The sequence below is a fragment of the Piliocolobus tephrosceles genome, chromosome 5 (genome assembly GCF_002776525.5).
Source record: "Piliocolobus tephrosceles isolate RC106 chromosome 5, ASM277652v3, whole genome shotgun sequence".
Lineage (NCBI taxonomy): Eukaryota > Metazoa > Chordata > Mammalia > Primates > Cercopithecidae > Piliocolobus > Piliocolobus tephrosceles.
The window spans coordinates 125,943,020-125,963,688 of NC_045438.1; the positions used below are offsets into that span (position 1 = coordinate 125,943,020).

Genomic DNA, 20,669 nt, shown 5'->3' on the forward strand with positions numbered 1-20,669 from the left:
CTTGGCCCCAGAATGATTTTGAAGATACGTTAAAGGAAAGCCCAAAGCATTTAAAAAAGCCAACCAAGAAAGACTAAAATCTTGGCTCTTGGAATCAGCGGGATCAGGCAAGGGGCTAGACTTAGAGCATTGGAAAGACTCTCACAGCCACCCTGAAATCAGTCCTTTTATGTTAAACAGGCCACCTGGCTCAGTGCACCTACTTAGTCAACACTAGATTTTACTTTCTCTACAAAAGCTAGAACATACCTAGTATGTGCTGACATGAGCATACCCTAACCCACAGATGATGTAACAGGTCTACCTTTTCTCAGAAATAAGGATTGTCTCCCAACTTGTTCAACGAATTAGTTATGTCATGGTACATATATAGAAGTGCACAATTTTTGTAACATCTTTTATTTGTATACAATTATAAATTACAAACTTGTTTTATCAGAATTTTTTTTTTAATTTATTTTTAGTCAACTTACTCCCTTTTATTTACCAGCAGTTTGCTCTGACAGAGTAAATTACAAACTATTGTTTTGCTTAATTCTTTTAGTCATTCATGTCAGGCACACAGGTTGGAGGGTATTAGCTCCCATTTTAGGGACAGAGTGGAAACACTGTACCCATATTTAGCGTAAGACAGAGCTGGGATATAAGCCTTGGGCTTCCATAGTCACAACTGCTTTTTTTTTTTTTTTTTTGAGACGGAGTCTCACTCTGTCGCCTGGGCTGGAGTGCAGTGGCTGGATCTCAGCTCACTGCAAGCTCCGCCTCCCGGGTTTACGCTGTTCTCCTGCCTCAGCCTCCAGAGTAGCTGGGACTACAGGCGCCCGCCACCTCACCCGGCTAGTTTTTTGTATTTTTTAGTAGAGACGGGGTTTCACTGTGTTAGCCAGGATGGTCTCGATCTCCTGACCTCGTGATCCACCCGTCTCGGCCTCCCAAAGTGCTGGGATTACAAGCTTGAGCCACCGCGCTGGGCCACAACTGCTTTTTTCCATAACTTTGTAATACATCATTTTAAAGTAATCTGATTTCACAATGTTTTACAGTATAAGAGTAACATCTATAGCATCTCTTCTTGGCAGGTTACCTCTGGAGAGAACCAATCTAGTTACCTCATACGCTGGTACTTTTTTTTTCTGAGACGGAGTTTTGCTTTTGTTGCCTAGGCTAGAGTGCAATGGCCTGATCTCGGTGCAACCTCCGCCTCCCTGGGTGCAAGCAATTCTCCTGCCTCAGCCTCCCAAGCAGCTGGGATTACAAGCACGTGCCACCACACCCGGCTAATTTTGTATTTTTAGTAGAGACAGAGTTTCTCCATGTTGGTAAGGCTGGTCTCCAACGCCTCATCTAGGGTGATCCGCCTGCCTCATCCTCCCAAAGTGCTGGGATTATAAGCGTGAGGCAACACGCCCAGCCTAAGCTGGCACTTTTTTTTGAGACGCAGTCTCACTCTGTCGCCTGGGCTGGAGTGCAGTGGCCAGTTCTCAGCTCACTGCAAGCTCCGCCTCCCGGGTATATGCCATTCTCCACCCTCAGCCTCCGAGTAGCTGGGACTACAGGCGCCCGCCACCTCGTCCGGCTAGTTTTTTGTATTTTTTAGTAGAGACAGGGTTTCACCGTGTTAGCCAGGATGGTCTCGATCTCCTGACCTCGTGATCCGCCCGTCTTGGCCTCCCAAAGTGCTGGGATTACAGGCTTGAGCCACCGCGCCCGGCCAGCTGGCACATTTTAAGGCAGTTACACCTCTAACTTGATTTCCCAGCTATGCTTGAGGGTCCCAGGAGGCAAAATTGCAGCCAAATTGATCTGAAAGGACCAGGGAACAGAATGGTCAAGCATGTTTCCAAGTTTAACCTAGGCCTGGCACATCCTTGCCAAGTGCTCAGATGGCAAGTGAGGGGCAACTAAGTGAAGGGAGTAGCAGGAAGACCCATTTGGGGTGGACACTAATGAAAAACACAATCAGTATCAGATCCACTGTTTGCAGGATTAAAATCCCCAGATGCCCAGTTACTGGTCTACTATCTACTACGTCATCACCACCAGCAGTACAAAAGGCAACACTTCTGAAGACTAGAATACACAAGGAAAAAATTAAGCTGCCTGCCTGTCTGGGGCCTACGAGCCAAACAGTGCTAATTTCATCCATGCCAAACAAAATTGTTCATTCCTTCCTGATTTGGGTTTGAAGAAAGCGTGCTGATCATCAGAGAAACCAGGTCATTCTATCCTGAAGCCCAGGGGAAGAAATGGTGGGGATTTCTGAGTTAGAGATGGTGCAGGGTAACACTATGCCACCATGAAGGGAAAAATCTATCTTGGTAAACTTTGTTCTTCCATAGGACATGGAACCAGAGTAGCAAGATCAGGGCCTGCATGACCAATCCCGATTAAGAGCAGGACTTCCTCGCATGAAGTACACAAGGGCTGGGCGCGGTTGCTCACGCCTGTAATCCCAGCACTTTGGGAGGCCCAGGCTTGTGGATCACTTGAGGTCAGGAGACTAGCCTGGTCAACTGGTACAACTGTCTTCCTCTCTACTAAAAATACAAAAATTAGCCGGGCATGGTGGTACACGCATGTAATCCCAGCTGATCGAGGGGCTAAGGAAGAATCACTTGAACCCAGGAGGTGGAGGTTGCAATGAGCCAAGATCACGCCACTGCACTCCAGCCTGGGCAACAGAGTGAGACTGTCTCAAAACAGAGAAAAACAAAACCAACAAGGTGCACAGGTATCTGAGAAGGGTCTAAACACCCTAGAACTGCAAGCAAAATTTTGAGTGTATACATGTTTTCCTGGCGAAGAGGTCCTCATTCTCAAATCCTGAGCTTTTAGGAAAAAGTACTAAGCCAGTTTCAGGTTAGGATACAAAAGCCACCAGATACACTTAGAGCCAGTCAAATCTGAGGGCTCTCAAAGCCATCACTGAAAAGTTGGAACATAGACTCACAGCAGACAAGTGAACATTTATTTGTATGCCTTTCTTCCTATGTGTATTTCAAGTCTTTTTCAAAACAAGGCCCTAGGACTCTCCAGATTCAACTATGTCCTTGGGCTTGGTCAACTGCTGCAGGAGTCTTAGGGAGCCTTGTACAAATGCTAGAGTGACTCATTTACCAACATTAAACCCTAAGATAGATGCAACAAAGCAGGACTCCTTCCCCCACGGAATGTGCTGATTTCAGACAATGCAGTACCCAATGTAGAAAACACTGGAATTTTTCTTTGGAACTGGAGTGTGATGAGAGATGCTTGCCATGAACATAAGCTATTGTCTTTTCTTTGAGACGGAGTTTCGCTTGTTGCCCAGGCTAGAGTGCAAGGGCGTGATCTCGGCTCACCGCAACCTCCACCTGGCAAGTCTCCTGCCTCAGCCTCCCGAGTAGCTGAGATTACAGGCATATGCCACTATGCCTGGCTAATTTTTGTATTTTTACTAGAGACGGCATTTCTCCATGTTGGTCAGTCTGGTCTCGAACCCCCAACCTCAGGTGATCCGCCTGCCTCAGCCTCCCAAAGTGTTGGGATTACAGGCGTGAGCCATCATGCCCGGCCAGCTACTGTCTTTTCTTTGATCCTTCCTTTCCAGTTTTTGAAGATAAAGCAGGAAATAATCTTCTATGAAGATACTTGATAAAAATTCCCAAAACAAACACATGCTTCCACTTCATTGATAAAAATTTACCGCAGTTTGACACCTAAGAGCAATAAAAGCAGCAATAAAAAGTAATTTCAGAGTTAAGATTTCTTCAGCAAAATAGATGATTCACATCTTCAAGTCCTTTTTGAAATCAGTTATTAATATTGGTCTTTCCCCATTTCCATCTAAATGACCACAGCAGTACAGTTTTTTTTTTTTTTTTTTTTTTTGAGACAGAGTCTCGCTCTGTCGCCCAGGCTGGAGTGCAGTGGCGTGATCCTGGCTCACTGCAATCTCTGCCTCCTAGGTTCAAGCGATTCTCCTGCCTCAGCCTCCCGAGTAGCTGGGACTACAGGCATGCGCCACCACTCCCACCTAATTTTTGTATTTTTAGTAGAGACAGGGTTTCACCATGTTGGCCAGGATGGTCTCAATCTCCTGACCTCATGGTCTGCCTGCCTTGGCCTTCTGAAGTGCTGGGATTACAAGCATGAGCCACCGCGCCCGGCCAGCAATAGTTTTTAGTTACTAGACATCTTCTAAGCCTGTAACTCTTAGGCTATGCATAGCCCCATGTCCTAATCAGGCATTGACTGATCCCAACAGGTCTCCATCTATTTGTACCAGCCTCCTTTTTCCTCCCAATCTCAAGGTTACTCTTAAATACTACTAAACGCAAAAAGAACTTGTAAAGTGGCAAGGTATGGCCCATCAAAAGTCAACCCAAGGGCAATTTTCAGCCCTACCTCACCTGGGTCTAGTTCAGCTGGCGGATAAGCTGATTGATGCGTTCACCCCGATAGCCAGGTGTGCCCATCTCCTTGAGGAAGCCCACTCTATTTTTGGTAGCATGTCGGGCCACTGAGAGGTGGAAAGGGCACAAGAACCATGAGATCTCCTGGAAATGCTTCCCTGGGAAGGCAATTTCATGAATGAGGTCTTCCAAGCAAATGACGCCAAACTTCCCTAAGAAACACAAAAGCACAGATTCCTTTATCAACATGTATCCAGCATATACTAAGCTGGGCACTCTGGCAGACTCTTGGGACCCCAAGAATACAACCTGAATCTCACATCAAAGCTTTAAAGACCCTGGCTTTCTGCCCCAGATGACCCTAAGCTGTAGCACTCACCCAGGTGCTCCTCAATCACTGTGTTATCTGTCAGAGGGATGGTCTTATTCTTGACCTTGGCTTGTCCACGTTTCAAAATGAGTTCTCGGACAGACTTCAGATTTGGAAATCTATGTGGGAAAATAAAGCACGGTTTTCACCAGCACCTGGCACGCTACATACCAGTCCTGCAGCCTGGCTGAGAAGAGGTTGGAGAGATTCTCCCACATACCCACTTCTCCCAACGAGCAAGTGTTCTGCAATCACATTCCAGCTGAAATGCTTGGAAATATTCCTAATAAAGAACCGAAGTGACCCCACTCACATAATCAGAAATTTAAATTTATGGATGTAAATGTTCACCAGCGAAAATATCACCAACAAAAACAAAACAGAAACAATGTCCTAGCTTAGTTTAGGGGCTAGGACTCTGGCCTTAGGTGACCTTCTAACTCAAGATAGTGCAAGAGTTGGAAATGAAATCCAAGTTTTTGTTGAGTTTCAATGTTTGAGGAATACTACTATTTTTTTTTTTTTTGAGACGGAGTCTTATTACTCAGTCGCCCAGGATGGAGGGCAGTAGTGCAATCTCGGTTCACTGTAAGCTCCACCTCCTGGGTTCACACCATTCTCCTGCCTCAGCCTCCTGAGTAGCTGGGACTACAGGCACCCGCCATCATGCCTGGCTAATTTTTTTTGTATTTTTAGTAGAGACAGGGTTTCACCATGTTAGCCAGGATGGTCTCGATCTCCTGACCTCGTGATCCACTGCGCCCAGCCTTTTTTTTTTTTGAGACGGAGTCTTGCTCTGTTGCTGTGCTGGATGGCAGTGGCCCAATTTCTCTCAGCTCATTGCAACCTCCGCCTCCTGGATTCAAGAGATTCTCCTGCCTCAGTCTCCCGAGTAGCTGGGACTACAGGCACACACCACCAGGCCTGGCTAATTTTTTTTTGTATTTATTAGTAGAGACAGGGGTTTCACCATGTTGGCCAGGATGGTCTCAATCTCCTGACCTTGTGATCCACCCACCTCGGCCTCCCAAAGTGCTGGGATTACGGGCATGAGCCACCATGGCCGGCCAGGAATACTACTCTTACACAAGCACTGCCTTTAGCTCTGCTTTAAGACTTCCAAGAACCGATCTCTTCTTGACCCAGCCTTAGCCTACGACGGCACCAGCCCTACTATGGTACTCTTCAGACCCCTCCCTACCCCGTGTCTCATGGTTGTTACACCTACCCACTGATTTCAGGCTGGCTGTGGTCACAGTAAAATGTCCCTTCTATAGCAACATGAGCCCTAGAGAGCAATACCCGGTGCAGCCTGACACACTCAAATAGAAATCTAATGTGAATTCACATGGAAACCTCACTCACCCCCAGGTCACATAAGGTTCCACTATACGCAGCATTTTTAGGTTCTGGGGGGTGACTTTTACAAAGACACCACTAAACATTTTCTTTAGGCGAAGTCTTGCAATGGTTCTCTGCACCAGTAAACTCACGCCATCGATCCTGAAATGAACAGCAACAGAAGTCAGACAGACTCCCTCCAGTTTATGTCAGTCCAACAAGCACAACATGTGAGGTCACTACACTGGGTAATCTGGAGTAAGACACAGAGACTATGCCTTAAAGAGCTCAGTTTAGTGGGAGGCAGTTATGAAAACCGATCCTTTCATGATGTGGAGCAATGCCTGGAATGCTATGGAAACACAGAGACAGTCCCTGAACTTGTGTGTGTTTTAGGGGTTGAGGGAGTGGTGGCATGCAGGTCTACGCATGTCCAGCTAAGGAAGCTGGATATGCTTTTATGGGCAGTAAAAGCTACTGAAGACTTTAAGTAGAAGAGACAAGACCAGATTTCTTTCTGACAATCACCAAGGGCAGAGTATGGGATAGATCACAGTATGACACTAGAGGCAAGGAAATCCAGGGGGAAGGTTAATTCAATAGTTTAGGAAAAATATGAGCAGTGGTAGAAGGCTACAAAGGACAGAGCTCATAAAAATATGCAAAAGTCACAGGTTTCTGGTTTGGGTGATTGGGTAGGGGAAACAGCAAGAAGTAGAGTTGCATATGAGGTGTGCAGGGGGTTGCGAAAGTTCCACTAACTGAGGAAAAATGTCTCCCTTTCACTGAATATGCTTCATCCACTCAGCCTTCAGTTCCTAGAATGATGCCTTGCTTTCCCCACCTGAGGACTTCAGCACATATGCCTGGAAAGTCTCCCAACACTGGTGAACGCCTTTCACATCTTTCAGGTCTCAGGTAGAAGTTCCTGCTTTAGAGAGGGTGTCCTCAACTCCGTCTCCCTAGTGAGCACTTTACCCTCACAGCACTTACTTTCAAGTCTATCTGTCTAAGGTCTTCCAAATATTGCAGACTAAATTGTGCTCAACCCTGACATCCCAGCATGACTTGGCTGAGTGGCTTGGGGCTTATTACCTCCCTAGAAAGGGGTCTAAAGCTTAAGCAACGGTTTGCCCTAGCCTCATGCAATTAGAAAGACACCAGTTCCTTACCTTTCGATGCGTACAACAAAGGCCAAGGAATGTTTGTCTGGCAATTCCAAGGCATGAGGTTTCACTTCTAGTCGTCTGAGACGCACCTTGTCACGTTTCTGCCGCCAGGAATCATGTAGGAATGATTCTAGTCGCTTAAACCTGAGCCCTTTTCCTTTCCTCTGCTACAGAGAAGACAGACCATCATTATCATCTTGTGCCTCCATACATTTTTACTTTTAGAACAGTAATTCATGAGTGACAACTGATAGAGCTTATTTCCCCGTGTTCTACAATGCAGAGCAAAGCAATATTCTCTATTTTCATATAAGAGAAAAATGAGAAACCAAAGTAAAGGTGGAGTTAACTTGGGAATTACTGGGAAAAATAATTAACAAACAAAAAATTAGTTTGCATGATATTCATCAATGTTTACTAACAAGCTTCCTTAAACTCAACTCCAGCATTTGCCTGCAGGTGTTAAATATTTGCTAAAGGAAGACATAAACCACATACACTTGGTGCTCTGCATCTGTGATTCAACCAATCCCAGATGGAAAATACTTCTGAGGAGCACATACACAGTGGCTCACCTATAGTCCCAGCTACTCAGGAGGCTGAGACAGGAGGTTCTCTTGAACCCAGGAATTCAAGGCTTCAATGAGCTATGATCCTGCCACTGCACTTAGTCTGGGTAACAGAATACCTCACTCCTTTTTTTGTTTTTTGAGATGGAGTCTCGCTCTGTCACCCAGGCTGGAGTGCAGTGATGCGATCTAGGCTCACTGCAACCTCTGCCTCCTGGGTTCAAGCAATTTTCCTGCCTCAGCCTCCCAGGTAGCTGGGATTACAGGTATGCGCCACCACACCTGGCTAATTTTTATATTTTTAGTAGAGATAGGGTCACCTTGTTGGCCAGGTTGGTCTCGAACTCCTGACTTCAGGTGATCCACCTGCTTCAGTCTCCCAAAGTGCTGGGATAACAAGCGTGACCCACCATACTCGGCCAAAGACCCCACTTTTTTTTTTTTTTTTGAGACAGGGTCTCGCTCTATCACCCAGGCTGGAATGCAGTGGCACTATCTCGGCTCACTGCAACCTCGCCTCCCAAGTTCAAGCGATTCTTCTGCCTCGCTTCCTGAGTAGCTAGGAGGATTACAGGCACATGCCACAGTGCCCGTCTAATGTTTTGTATTTGTAGTAGAGATGGGGTTTCACCATGTTGGCCAGGCTGGTCTCGAACTCCTGACCTCAAGTAATCCGCCTGCCTCGGCCTCCCAAAGTATTGGGATTACAGGCGTGAGCCACTGCGCCCTGCTGACTTCTTAAAAAAAAAAAGAAAAACAAAGAAAAAAAATTCAGGGGAAAAAATGAAAAATAACAGTAAAGAGTAATATAAATTTTTAAAATACATTATGTACACTGTATTAGCTATCAGTAACCCAGTCCAGGCAGGGTGGCTCAGGTCTGTAATCCCAGCACTTTGAGAGGCCGGTGGGTGGATTACTTGAGGCCAGGAGTTTGAGACCAGCATGACCAACATGTTAAAACACCTCTACTAAAAATACAAAAATTAGCTGGTGGCCGTGTGGGGTGGCTGATGCCAGTAATCGCAGCACTTTGGGAGGCCGAGGTGGGTAGATCACTTGAGTCCATGAGTTCCAGATCAGCCTGGTCAACATGGTGAAACCTCGTCTCTACTAAAAATACAAAAATTAGCAGGGCATGGTGGCACATCCTTGTAATCCCAGCTACTTGGGAGGTTGAGGCAGGAGAATCGCTTGAACCCGGGAGGCAGAGGTTGTGGTAAGCCGAAATCACATCACTGCACTCCAGCCTGGGAGACAGAGTGAGACTCTGTCTCAAAAACAAAACAAAATTAAATTAAATTAAAAAAAAAAATTAGCTGAGTGTGGTGGCTAATTTAGCTAAAATTAGTCGCATGCCTGTAATCCTAGCTACTTCGTTGACTGAGGCAGGAGAATTGCTTGAGCCCAGTAGGCAGAGGTTGCAGTGAGTCGAGACTGTGTCACTACACTCCAGAACACAGTGAGACTTTTGCCTCAAAAAAAAGAAAAAAAGAAAAAAAAAGCTATTAAGTAATCCAGAGAGAATTTAAATTACATAGGCGGAAGGAGTAGGAAGGAGTACAGATTATATGCAAATACTACAACCATTTTATATAAGGGACTTCAGCAGTCTCAGATTTAGGCATCTGTGGGAGTCCTGCAACCAACCCCCTAAGGACACTGAGAGACAATTATACCTGGTTTGTCAAACTGTTGCGGGGAGCTCGTAAATACCAAATGTAGTCCAACACATGCTGGATAAAACTCACCTAATACAAATTCTAATTACTTTATCTTGGTTCCCCACCATTACCTCCTTCTTTGCCAAAAGTGCCTGCTTTGCCTGGGTGGCTTTGAGGGCTTGATAAGCCTTCCTCTTTTTCAGCAGATTTTCTGGAACCAAAGGGATTTTTCTTTGCCTGATAGAGAAAATTGAGATCAGAGATAACATTTAGAAAACGAACACTTGGCTGGGCGCGGTGGCTCAAGCCTGTAACCCCAGCATTCTGGGAGGCCGAGGTGGGGGGAGGGGAATCACCTGAGGTCAGGAGTTCGAGACCAGCCTGACCAACATGGTGAAACCCCCGTTTCTACCAAATATAAAAAATCAGCTTGACAGGGTGGCGCACGCCTGTAATCTCAGCTACTCCGGAGGCTGAAGCAGGAGAATCGTTTGAACCTGGGAGGCGGAGGTTGCAGTGAGCCGAGATCGCGACAGTGGCACTCCAGCCTGGGCGACATAGCAAGACTCCGTCTCAAAACAACAACAACAACAACAACAACAACAAAGAAAACGAACATTCAACGGATTTCCAAACCAAGTCAATATCCTGGGCAACAACAACAACAAAGAAAACGAACATTCAACGGATTTCCAAACCAAGTCAATATCCTGGGCTTCAGGGAACATTACTGTTTTCAAGTGTCTGAAGAAAGATTCCCCTGAAACCTGCGGTTTCTGACTCCAGGCCTCAAAATGTACCCCTAACATTCACTCATCCCCAACGCCTCGAAAAGTAATGAACCCTTTAGCCTCTGCGTTCCTGTAAGTTAACAGGATTTTCACTGCCACAGCTCTTCACAGGCACTAGCAGCGACGAATCTAGTAAAATCCCATGGGGTTGGAGTGGGTGCAGACCTATCTGCAGGGTTAATACTTGTCAGGCTGAGTGAATTCAACTGTGGCACTCCAGCCCGCTGCCTGAAGTCAATCCTCGCCTCTCTAGATAACCCGAAATTGACCGCGGTCCCCTCCCTCCTCCGCCACAGGGCTACGGCTCCTCATCCCCACCCTTTGTAAACTGTGGCCTTTTCGATTCCTAGAGCCCACAAGAATCCGCCACCGAGGGATAAACACCGTGGATGGCACCAGATACTGAACACCCAACTCAAGATATTCAAAGCCCCACTCACTCTTGCTCCGCCATCTTTCTAGTGGTGCAGCTACTGATCATGCGCAACCCCAACACATGGGGAAGACAGCACTCGCTCTGTTTCCTTGACCATAGAGACGTCTGTTCTAACTCACGCTGGAGGACCCAGACAGTCAGCGTTCACTTAGCGGCAGTGAGCCGCTGAGGTCCCGCTAACCCCAATTCCTGCCAAAAGTTGCAGCGCTTCCAGGGTTTTTAGAGCCTGTATCATTTTCAAAACCCAGCCCTTTTCTTGTAAGTTACAGTTTCATCACAAGCAGCTTGGCTGTGGACAATAAAGTACTTCCCACAATGCACCTATGGCGTCCGCTCTAGCAAAGGCGCCGCACTTCCGGCGCGGCTCTGCTGCGTCTCTGAGGAGGAAGACAGACAAATTGCGCGAAACTTTTTGGCTCTGTGGAAAAATTTGGAGGCTATGGCTTTGGCTGTCACATGTAGGTGGAAGTGTTTGTTGAGGACTTGGAGTGGTAAAACAGGTAGCTGCGGTTCCGTCTGCTTGGCTCCGTCGATGGATCCTTGAACACGTTATTTAACCCCTCTATACTGCGGCTTCATTACCCATAAAATGGGTATACAGTAATAATAGGTCTACCTAATGGCGTTACGAGGATTACAGGAGATTATATAAAGCGTAAAGCGTTTAGCAGTGTCTGTCAGCACTATGTTTGTTACTATTACTGCTGGACCGAAAACTACAACTTGCTTCCTTGCCATCTAAAACCGTTATACAGACCGGGCGCGGTGGCTCACGCCTGTAATCCCAGCACTTTAGGAGGCCGAGGCGGGAGGATCACTTTAGGTCAGGAGTTCGAGACCAGCCTGGCCAACATAGCGACAGAGCAAGACTCCGTCTCAAAAAAAAAAAAAAAAAAAAAGAATGAAAATAAAACCCTTATGCAGCTCTCATCACCTGGAATATGCGTTCTTCCCTCCCGGTCTATATAAAATCCTGAAAAAGTAGGCCGGAGCTGGTGGCTTTCACCTGTAATCCCAGCACTTTGGGAGGCCGAAGCAGGTGGATCACTTGAGGTCAGGAGTTGGAGACCCGCCTGGCCAAAAACCCCGTCTCTACTAAAAATACAAAAAATTAGCTGGGCGTGGTGGCTCGCGCCTGAAGTCCCGGGAGGCGGAGGCTGCATGAGCCCAGTTTGTGCCACTGCACTCCAGCCTGGGCGACAGAGCGAGAGTGTCTCAAAAAAATAAAAAATAATTTTTTAAAAATTAAAAATTCTGAAAAACAACACATCTCTGCAAACCTCCAGAGCAGCGCTTCTCAAGCATTAATAGTGAATAGGAGTCACCTGAAGATTTTACTAAAATACAGATTTGTATTCAGGAAGCTGGGTGGGGAGTTGATATTCTGTTTTTTTTTTTTTTTTTTTTTTTAGATGGGGTCTTGCTGTGTCACCCAACCTGGAGTGCAGTGGTGTGATCTCGGCTCTCTGCAAGCTCTGCCTCCCGGGTTCACGCCATTCTCCTGCCTCAGCCTCCTGAGCAGCTGGGACTACAGGCGCCCGCCACCATACTCGGCTAATTTTTTGAATTTTTTGTAGAGACGGGGTTTCACCGTGTTAGCCAGGATGGTCTCGATCTCCTGACCTTGTGATCCGCCCGCCTCGGCCTCTCAAAGTGCTGGGATTACAGGCGTGAGCAACCGCGCCCGGCCAATATTCTGCATTTTTAACAGGCTTCAGAATGACGCTGGTGCTTCTGGTCTATGGGCTGACTAGTAAGACTCTAGAGTAGTGTCTGATTTCCCTCAGGACATTATTGTCTTTTTAATATTTCTTCCACACGATACTAGGAGGGCGGGAACCATGACTGCTTGCTCATCACTGATCCTAAGGGTCTAGCAACAATTTCTTGATTTTGGCACTATTGATACTGATATTGGTGGCAGCTAAAGACCTCGTGTTGCCATGTAACTAGTCCAACCGGAAAGACTGCCGTGGGCACAGGTCACTTTCTGATGAGTAAGTGTCAGGACAACCCAGTATTCAGGGTCACACACTGAAAGAGGGAGGCTCATTCTCTTTCAGCACCTCACCGTGTGTCTTTGTAAAGAGGCAAAATACAAGGGTCATCAAAGTGGAAGACATTCACTAAATAGTAAACAAAAAAGTAAAAAGTTAAATGTTTTGTGATTTTTCCTGTCTATGGATAAAAGGTAGAGTCTGTGGTATCAATAATATTAAAAGGAGGAGGAATTTTAGGGTTAACAATACTCCAGCCGGCCCTGTTGGCTCACACCTGTAATCCCAGCACTTTGGGAGGCTGAGGCAGGCAGATCACTTGAGCTCAGGAGTTCAAGACCAGCCTCGGCAACATGGCAAAACCCTGTCTCTACTAAAAATACAAAAATTAGCCGGGCATGGTGGCACACGGCTGTAGTCCCAGCTACTTGGGAGGCTGAGGCACGATAATTGCTTGAACCTGGGAAGCAGAGGTTGCAGTGAGCCGAGATTATGCCACTGTACTCCAGCCTGGGCAACAGAGCGAGAATCTGTCTCAAAACAACCCCAAAAAAACCAGTACTGCAAGGCTGAATGGGATTGAGGCCAGGATTCAGGAAATGGTTTTCTACTGCAACAGCAGATGGTGCTAGGAGAATAGTTATTCTCAGCGCCAGCGCCATTACTCCACCAGACTGACACAGGGAGAAAGAAAAGAGCCCCACTCTTAAACAATTATTCACTAACTGAATATGTGTTTACTGAGCATTGAGCATGTGTCCTAGATCTTTTTTTCAAAGTGAGGTTACTGAGGTCGGGTGTGGTGGCTCATGCCTGTAATCCTAGCACTTTGAAAGGCTGAGGCAGGCAGATCACCTGAGGTCAGAAGTTCAAAACCAGCCTGGCCATCATGGGGAAACCCCATCTCTACTAAAAATACAAAAATTAGCTGGGTGTGATGGCGCATACCTGTAATCCCAGCTACTTGGGAGGCTGAGGCATGAGAATTGCTGCACTGCAACCTGAGTGACAGAGTGAGACCCTGTCTTAAAAAAAAAAAATTCCAATCCTCTTGTGAACTTACCTCTTCTTCATCATGTACAGTTGGGTGGCTGTTGGGAGGATATCAAATCCGAACATTTCCCTCTAATACTTAAACTAAAGGAGTCTTTGGAAGATCTTTTCAATTCTTTTAATCACCCCATTGGGAGTGGGTATGAGATGCTAAATTTCTTTGTGATTTTGAATTTTGAGCAGAGTGATGATGGAACAAAGTACAACATTTGAGACAAGACTTTTTTTTTGAGACAAAGTCTTGCTCTGTCGCCCAGGCTGGAGTGCAATGGTACAGTCTTGGCTCACTGCAACCTCTGCCTCCCGGGTTCAAGCAATTATTGTGCCTCAGCCTCCCAAGTAGCTGGGACTACAGGCATGTGCCACCACACCTGGCTAATTTTTGTATTTTTAGTAAAGACGAGTTTCACCATATTGGCCAGACTGGTCTTGAACTCCTGACCTCAAGTGATCTGGCCTCCCAAAGTGCTGGGATTACAGGTATGAGCCACTGCACCCAGTTGGGGGCAAAACTTAAGGCTTTCCACCTAAGAAGAGCTCCTAGAGTTTCTTTGTCTCTATTCTTCTCAAGCCTGGTGGGTTCTTCAATTTTTTCTTTAATTCTTATCTTCCTTACAAAATCCCTTTATGTTGGTTAACTAGAATAATTTTCTGTTGTTTACAACCAAATAATCCTGACTGTAATACTCCCAAACATTTGGGATACAGAATAGGGTGTAAAAAATGTTCCCAGATTGTTTTTGTTTTGTGTGTGTGTGTGTGTGTGTTTTTTTTTTTTTTTTTGAGATGGAATCTCACTCAGTCGCCAGGCTGGAGTAGAGTAGCACTATCTCAGCCTACTGCAACCTCTGCCACCCGGGTTCAAGCAATTCTCTGGACTCAGCCTCTCAAGTAGCTGGGACTACAGGTGCCCACCACTATGCCTGGCTAATTTTTGTATTTTTAGTAGAGATGGGGTTTCACCATGTTGGCCAGGATGGTCTCAATTTCTTGACCTCCTGATCTGCCTGCCTTGGCCTCCCAAAGTGCTGGGATTATAGGCATGAGCCACCGTGCCCAGTCTCCAGATTGTTTTTCTTTTCTTTCTTTCTTTTTTTTTTTAGAGTCTCGCTCTGTCGCCCAGGCTGGAGTGCAGTGGCACGATCTCGGCTCACTGCAAACTCCACCTCCTGGGTTCAAGCGATTCTCCTGCCTTAGCCTCCTGAGTAGCTGGGATTACAGGTGCCCACTACCACGCCTGGGTAATTTTTGTATTTTTAGTAGAGACAGGGTTTCACCATGTTGGCCAGGCTGGTCTCAAACTCCTGACCTCAGGTGTTCACCTGCCTCAGCCTCCCAAAGTGCTGGTATTACAAGTGTGAGCCACAGCGCCTGGCCAATTATAGGTATATTTGTATGTAACAATTTTGGAAGCATATATGAAAAAGTGCTGATGGTGGTCTTTTTGGGAAATGGTAGTAGGGTCTGGAATCGGAGGAGAACTTCCACTTTGTGATATGCCCTTTGTTTACCACATACGAATTAGTTTAAGAAAAAGCTCTGAGCCAGGTTAGTGGCTGATGTCTGTAATCCTAGCACTTTGGGAGGCCCAGTTGGGCAGATCACTTGAGCTCACAAGTTTGAGACCTGCCTGGGCAACATGGTGAAACCACATCTCTACAACAAATATAAAAATTAGGCTGGGTGTGGTGACTCACACCTGTAATCACAGCACTTTGGGAGGCCGAGGCAGGTGGATCACTTGAGACCAGGCAGTTGAGACCAGCCTGAGCAACATGGCAAAACCCTATTTCTACCAAAAATACAAAAAATAAGCTGAACGTGGTGGTGCACACCTGTAGTCTCAGCTACTTGAGAGGCTGAGATGGGAGGATTGTTTTAGCCTGGAAGGGCAAGGCTGTAGTGAGCCAGATCTTGTCACTGCACTCCAACCTGGGCAACTGGAGTGAGACCCTGTCTCAGTAGATAGATAGGTAGATAAATAGACAGATAGACAGACAGACATAGCCAGGCAAGGTGACTCACACCTGTAATGCCAGCACTTTGGGAGGCCGAGGTGGGTGGATCACTTGAGTTCAGGAGTTCGAGACGAGCCTGGCCAACATGATGAAATCTCGTATCTGCTAAAAAAATACAAAAATTATTTGGGTGTGGTGGTGGGTGCCTGTAATCCCAGCTACTCAGGAGGCTGAGGCAGGAGAATTGCTTGAACCTGGGAGATGGAGGTTCCGGTGAGTCGAGATTGCACCACTCTACTCCAGCCTGGGTGACAGAGTGACTTCATCTCAGGAAAAAAAAAAAAAAAATCTTGGCCGGGCATGGTGGCTCACGCCTATAATCCTAGCACTTTGGGAGGCTGAGGCGGGCAGATCATGAGGTCAGGAGATCAAGACCATCCTGGCTAACATGGTGAAACCTCGTCTCTACTAAAAATACAAAAAATTAGCCAGGCATGGTGGCACGTGCCTGGAGTACCAGCTACTCCAGAGGCTGAGGCAGGAGAACTGCTTGTATCTGGGAGGCAGAGGTTTCAGTAAGCCAAGATCACACCACTGCACTCCAGCCTGGGCGACAGAGAGAGACTCCATCTCAAGAAAGAAAAAAAAAGGCTGGGAGCGGTGGCTCACGCCTGTAATCCCACACTTTGGGAGGCCACGGCGTGCGGATCACGAGCTCAGGAGTTCGAGACCAGCCTGGCCAAAATAGTGAAACCCCGTTTCTACTAAAAATACAACAGTTAGCTGGGCATGGTGGCATGTGCCTGTAATTACAGCTACTTGGGAGGCTGAGGCAGGAGAATCGCTTGAACCTGGGGAGGTGGAGGTTGCAGTGAGCCGAGATTGCACCATTGCACTCCAGCCTGGGCGACAGAGTGAAACTCCGTCTCAGAAAAAAAAAAGAAAAAAAAAAAAAGAAAAAAAATCTATACCTATATATAAATTAGATGGGCATGGTGGTGTGCACCTGTAGTCATGCTACTTGGGAGGCTGAGATGGGAGGATGGGTTGAGGCTGGGAGGTGGAGGTTACAGTGAACAGAGATCGCACCACTGCACTCCAGCCTGGGTGACAGAGCCAGACCTTGTTTCAGAAAAAAATAAAATAAAATAGAATAGAAAGTAAAAAAATAAAAAGAAAGCTCTGTAAGTAATTGGATTTTTGTGGTTCTCTCTGAATTGGTACCAGAATCTCTTTCCTAACATGTCTGTGCATAATTTATTTCAGTATTCTCTGCACTTCTGGATTATTTGGAATCCTACTCTTACTTAAGGCAAAGCTGCCACACCCAGCACACCCTAAGGGGAACTCTATCGGCAATTTCCCATCTGCTCCATCCTCTTTTTTGGATTAAGACACTTTTTGCCGTCAGCTTCATTTTGCTTCAAGCTTTGCTTGTGTTCTGAGAGTGACAAGGGGTTATCGGGAAGCAGGTAGGAAAGAGGTTAGTCTGAGAGCAGTGGATGAACCTGGAGTTGAGGCAGACCACGTGAACAACAGCTTTTGATCCTGATGAAAAACAGGCATAAGGTAGCAAAAGTGGGAAGGAAAGGGAGAGACAGGTGAGGGGCAGCAGCCTCAAGCTTGAGGATCGACAAGAAAGCTGGGGTAGGAAGGTGAAAGTATGTAGCAGGTAAGACTAAAAGCAAAACAGACAAACCCAAACTTCTGAATTATTTAGGGATAATGGAATATGGCTCTTTTTACTTTTTTTTTTTTTTTTTTTGAGATGGAGTTTTGCTCTTGTTGCCTAAGCTGGAGTGCAATGGCGCAATATTGGTTTACCACAACCTCTGCCTCCTGGGTTCAAGCGATTCTCCTGCCTCAGCCTCCCAAGTAGCTGGGATTACAGGCGTGTGCCACCACGCTCGGCTAATTTTGTATTTTTAGTAGAGATGGCATTTCTCCATGTTGGTCAGGCTGGTCTCGAACTCCCAACCTTAGGTGATCTGCCTGCCTTGGCCTCCCAAAGTACTGGGATTACAGGTGTGAGCCACCGCGCCCAGTCTCTTTTTCCTTTTTTTTTGAGATGGAGTGTCGCTCTGTCAGCCAGGCTGGAGTGCAGTGGCACAATTTTGGCTCACTACAGCCTCCACCTCCCAGGTTCAAGTGGTTCTCCTGTCTCAGCCTCCCGAGTAGCTGGGACTACAGGCATGTGCCATCATGCCCAGATAATTTTTTGTATTTTTAGTAAGACGGGGTTTCCCCATGTTGGCCAGGCTGTTCTTGAACTCCTGACCTCAGGTGATCTGCCCGCCTCAGCTTCCCAAACTGCTGGGATTACAGGCGTGAGCCACTTGTGCTCGGCCACGCTCTTTTTACTGTCTGCATGTCTTCAGTAACACACTTTTTTTTTTTTTTTTTTTTGAGAGAGTCTTGCTCTGTCACTCAGGCTGGAGTACAGTGGCACGATCTTGGCTCACTGCAATCTCCATCTCCCGGGTTCAAGCAATAGTCCAGCCTCAGCCTCCTCATTAGCTGCGATTACAGGCACCCACCAATATGCCTGGATAATTTTTGTTTTTTTTTTTTTTTTTTTTTTTTTTTTTGCAGAGACAGGGTTTCACCTTGTTTGTCAGGGTTGTCTCTAACTCCTGACCTCAGGTGATCCGCCCGCCTCTCAGCATCCCTAAGTGCTGGGATTACAGGTGTGAGCCACCGTGCCCGCCCTTAGTAACAACACATTTTATACCCTAAGAAGTAGAGGGCCAAGACCAGTCTTCCTAGTTGATGGGCAAGGACACGGTGACTGAGAGTTAAGTTGTATGAAGATACATGATTATGTGATAGATGAGGTACCAGAACCCATTTCCACATTCTGCTGCCAAAGGTACTTTCTGCCCACCCAGTTGCACTGCTTTCCTTGACTGTCATAGAAGTAATTTTTTCCCAAGCATCTTCTTGCCTTTGCAATTGGTTTCAAAGGTCAGACTCCAGCACATACCCAAGAGTAATACAGATTAGGGTTTCTTTTTTTTTTTTTTTTTTTTTTTTTTTTTTTTTTTGAGATGGAGTCTTGCTCTATCACCCAGGCTGGAGTGCAGTGATGTGGTCTTGGCCCACTGCAACCTCTGCCTTTCTGGTTCAAGCAGTTCTGTCTCAGCCTCCTGAGTAGCTGGGACTACAGGTGCACCACACCTGGCTAATTTTTGTAATTTTAGTAGAGACAGGGTTTCACCATATTGGTCAGGCTGGTCTCAAACTCCTGACCTCAGGTAATCCACCTGCCTCAGCCTTCCAATGTGCTGGGACTACAGGTGTGAGCCACCACACGCGTCCTGGGTTTCTTATAAAGGTCTTTTACCTGCAGCAATGCAGACAGGCAATTCTTGTTACAGAATCCACTTTATACTACGTATGTGCTCCTGATATTTGTGAATATACTGAAACAGATTTCTCCATGTAACTAACAATTTAATTACAAAAGTCTTGGCGCGGTGACTGACGCCTGTAATTTCAGCAGTTTGGGAAGCCAAGGCGGGCCGATCACCTGAGGTTGGGAGTTCGAGACCAGCCTGACCAACATGGAGAAACCCCATCTCTACTATAAATACAAAATTAGCCGGCATGGTGGCAGGCGCCTGTAATTCCAGCTACTCGGGAGGTTGAGGCAGGAGAATCGCTCGAACCTGGGATGCAGAGGTTGTGATGAGTCAAGATCACGCCATTGCACTGCACAAGAGGCAATGTGCAACAAGAGGGAAACTCCATCTCGGAAAAAAATAAAAATAAAAATAAATAAAGTCTTTTATCTTTGTTACTACAGAAAGTATCATATTTTTTTCCTCAAGTATAACTCAGGAAAATACTAAGAATCAGGGCATGGAAATGTAAATTACAGCTCTCTGTGCAATTTATCGTGGCGGTCCAGAAGAATTTTATTTTTTGAGACAGGGTCTTGTTCTGTGACCCAGGCTGGAGTCCAGTGGCATGATCATGGCTCACTGCAGCCTTGAACTCGGTTCAAGCAATCCTCTGGCCTCAGCCTCCTGGCCTACACGCATATGCCACCATGCCTGGCTAATTTTTATCTTTTCTGTAGAGATAGGTCTCACTGTGTTGCCCAGGCTTCTCTTGAACTGGCCTCAAGCAGTCCTCCTGCCTGAGACTCCCAAAGCGTTGGGATTACAGGCATGAGCCACATGCCCAGTCCAGAAAAATTATAGCATCCCATTTTCTTCTCTCCTGCACTCCAGTCAGTTCCCAAATGTAATGTATATTTGTGTGTTGCTCCCTCTGTATACTGTGAGCCCCTTGAAAGCAGAAAGCATGCCTGAATTATCTGTATATCCCAATGTCTAGCACAGTGTCTGCCAGCAGTCAACTGCTCAAGTAATATTGTTGGTTAGTGATCATCATTTTCAGCTGGATACCCAACAGGTCCTCCTCTGTCTTGGAGAGCACACACAAGGCTGCAAGCAGGGCATGACCCTGAATCCCAGGGCCTAGCCCTTTCAGAACAGCACAGCTAGAGCCCTGCCTGAGCAATGCTGTTCCAGTGCCCCCACACTGTAAAGGTTTCTTTATTTCCCCTTACCTTTCCCCCAGCAATTAACTTGGAACTTTCTCTGCATCAGGAAGTGCTAGGGCCCCTTTCCTAGAATGTGTCCTCCCATACACACAGCTGAGGGCTTTAACCATCTTAAGGGAAGATGCCTGTTTTTCCTCCAGGTATGCCTCCAGGTAACAGAGACAGATCCTAACCTAGCAACCAGATGATCCTTCCTTCCTTTTTTTTTTTTTTTTTTTGATGAAGTTTCGCTCTTGTTGCCCAGGATGGAGTGCAATGGTGCGATCTCGGCTCACCACAACCCCTGCCTCTCCCCGGGGTTCAAGTGATTCTCCTGCCTCAGCCTCCCAAATAGCTGGGATTACAGCCACGCGCCAC

General features: G+C 46.5%; 1 protein-coding gene across 1 annotated transcript; it reads right to left on the reverse strand.

Moving 5' to 3' along the window:
* Positions 1-2,684: 2,684 nt before the first annotated feature.
* RPL7L1 (ribosomal protein L7 like 1) lies at positions 2,685-11,528 on the reverse strand. Its single transcript, XM_023212834.3, has 7 exons — positions 10,739-11,528; positions 9,639-9,744; positions 7,278-7,441; positions 6,130-6,267; positions 4,774-4,883; positions 4,392-4,606; positions 2,685-3,698 (listed from the first exon to the last, which is right to left on the reverse strand). Exons 1-6 carry the CDS (start codon positions 10,777-10,779, stop codon positions 4,398-4,400), a joined length of 768 nt encoding a protein of 255 aa, XP_023068602.1. The 5' UTR covers positions 10,780-11,528; the 3' UTR covers positions 2,685-3,698; positions 4,392-4,397.
* Positions 11,529-20,669: the final 9,141 nt, after the last annotated feature.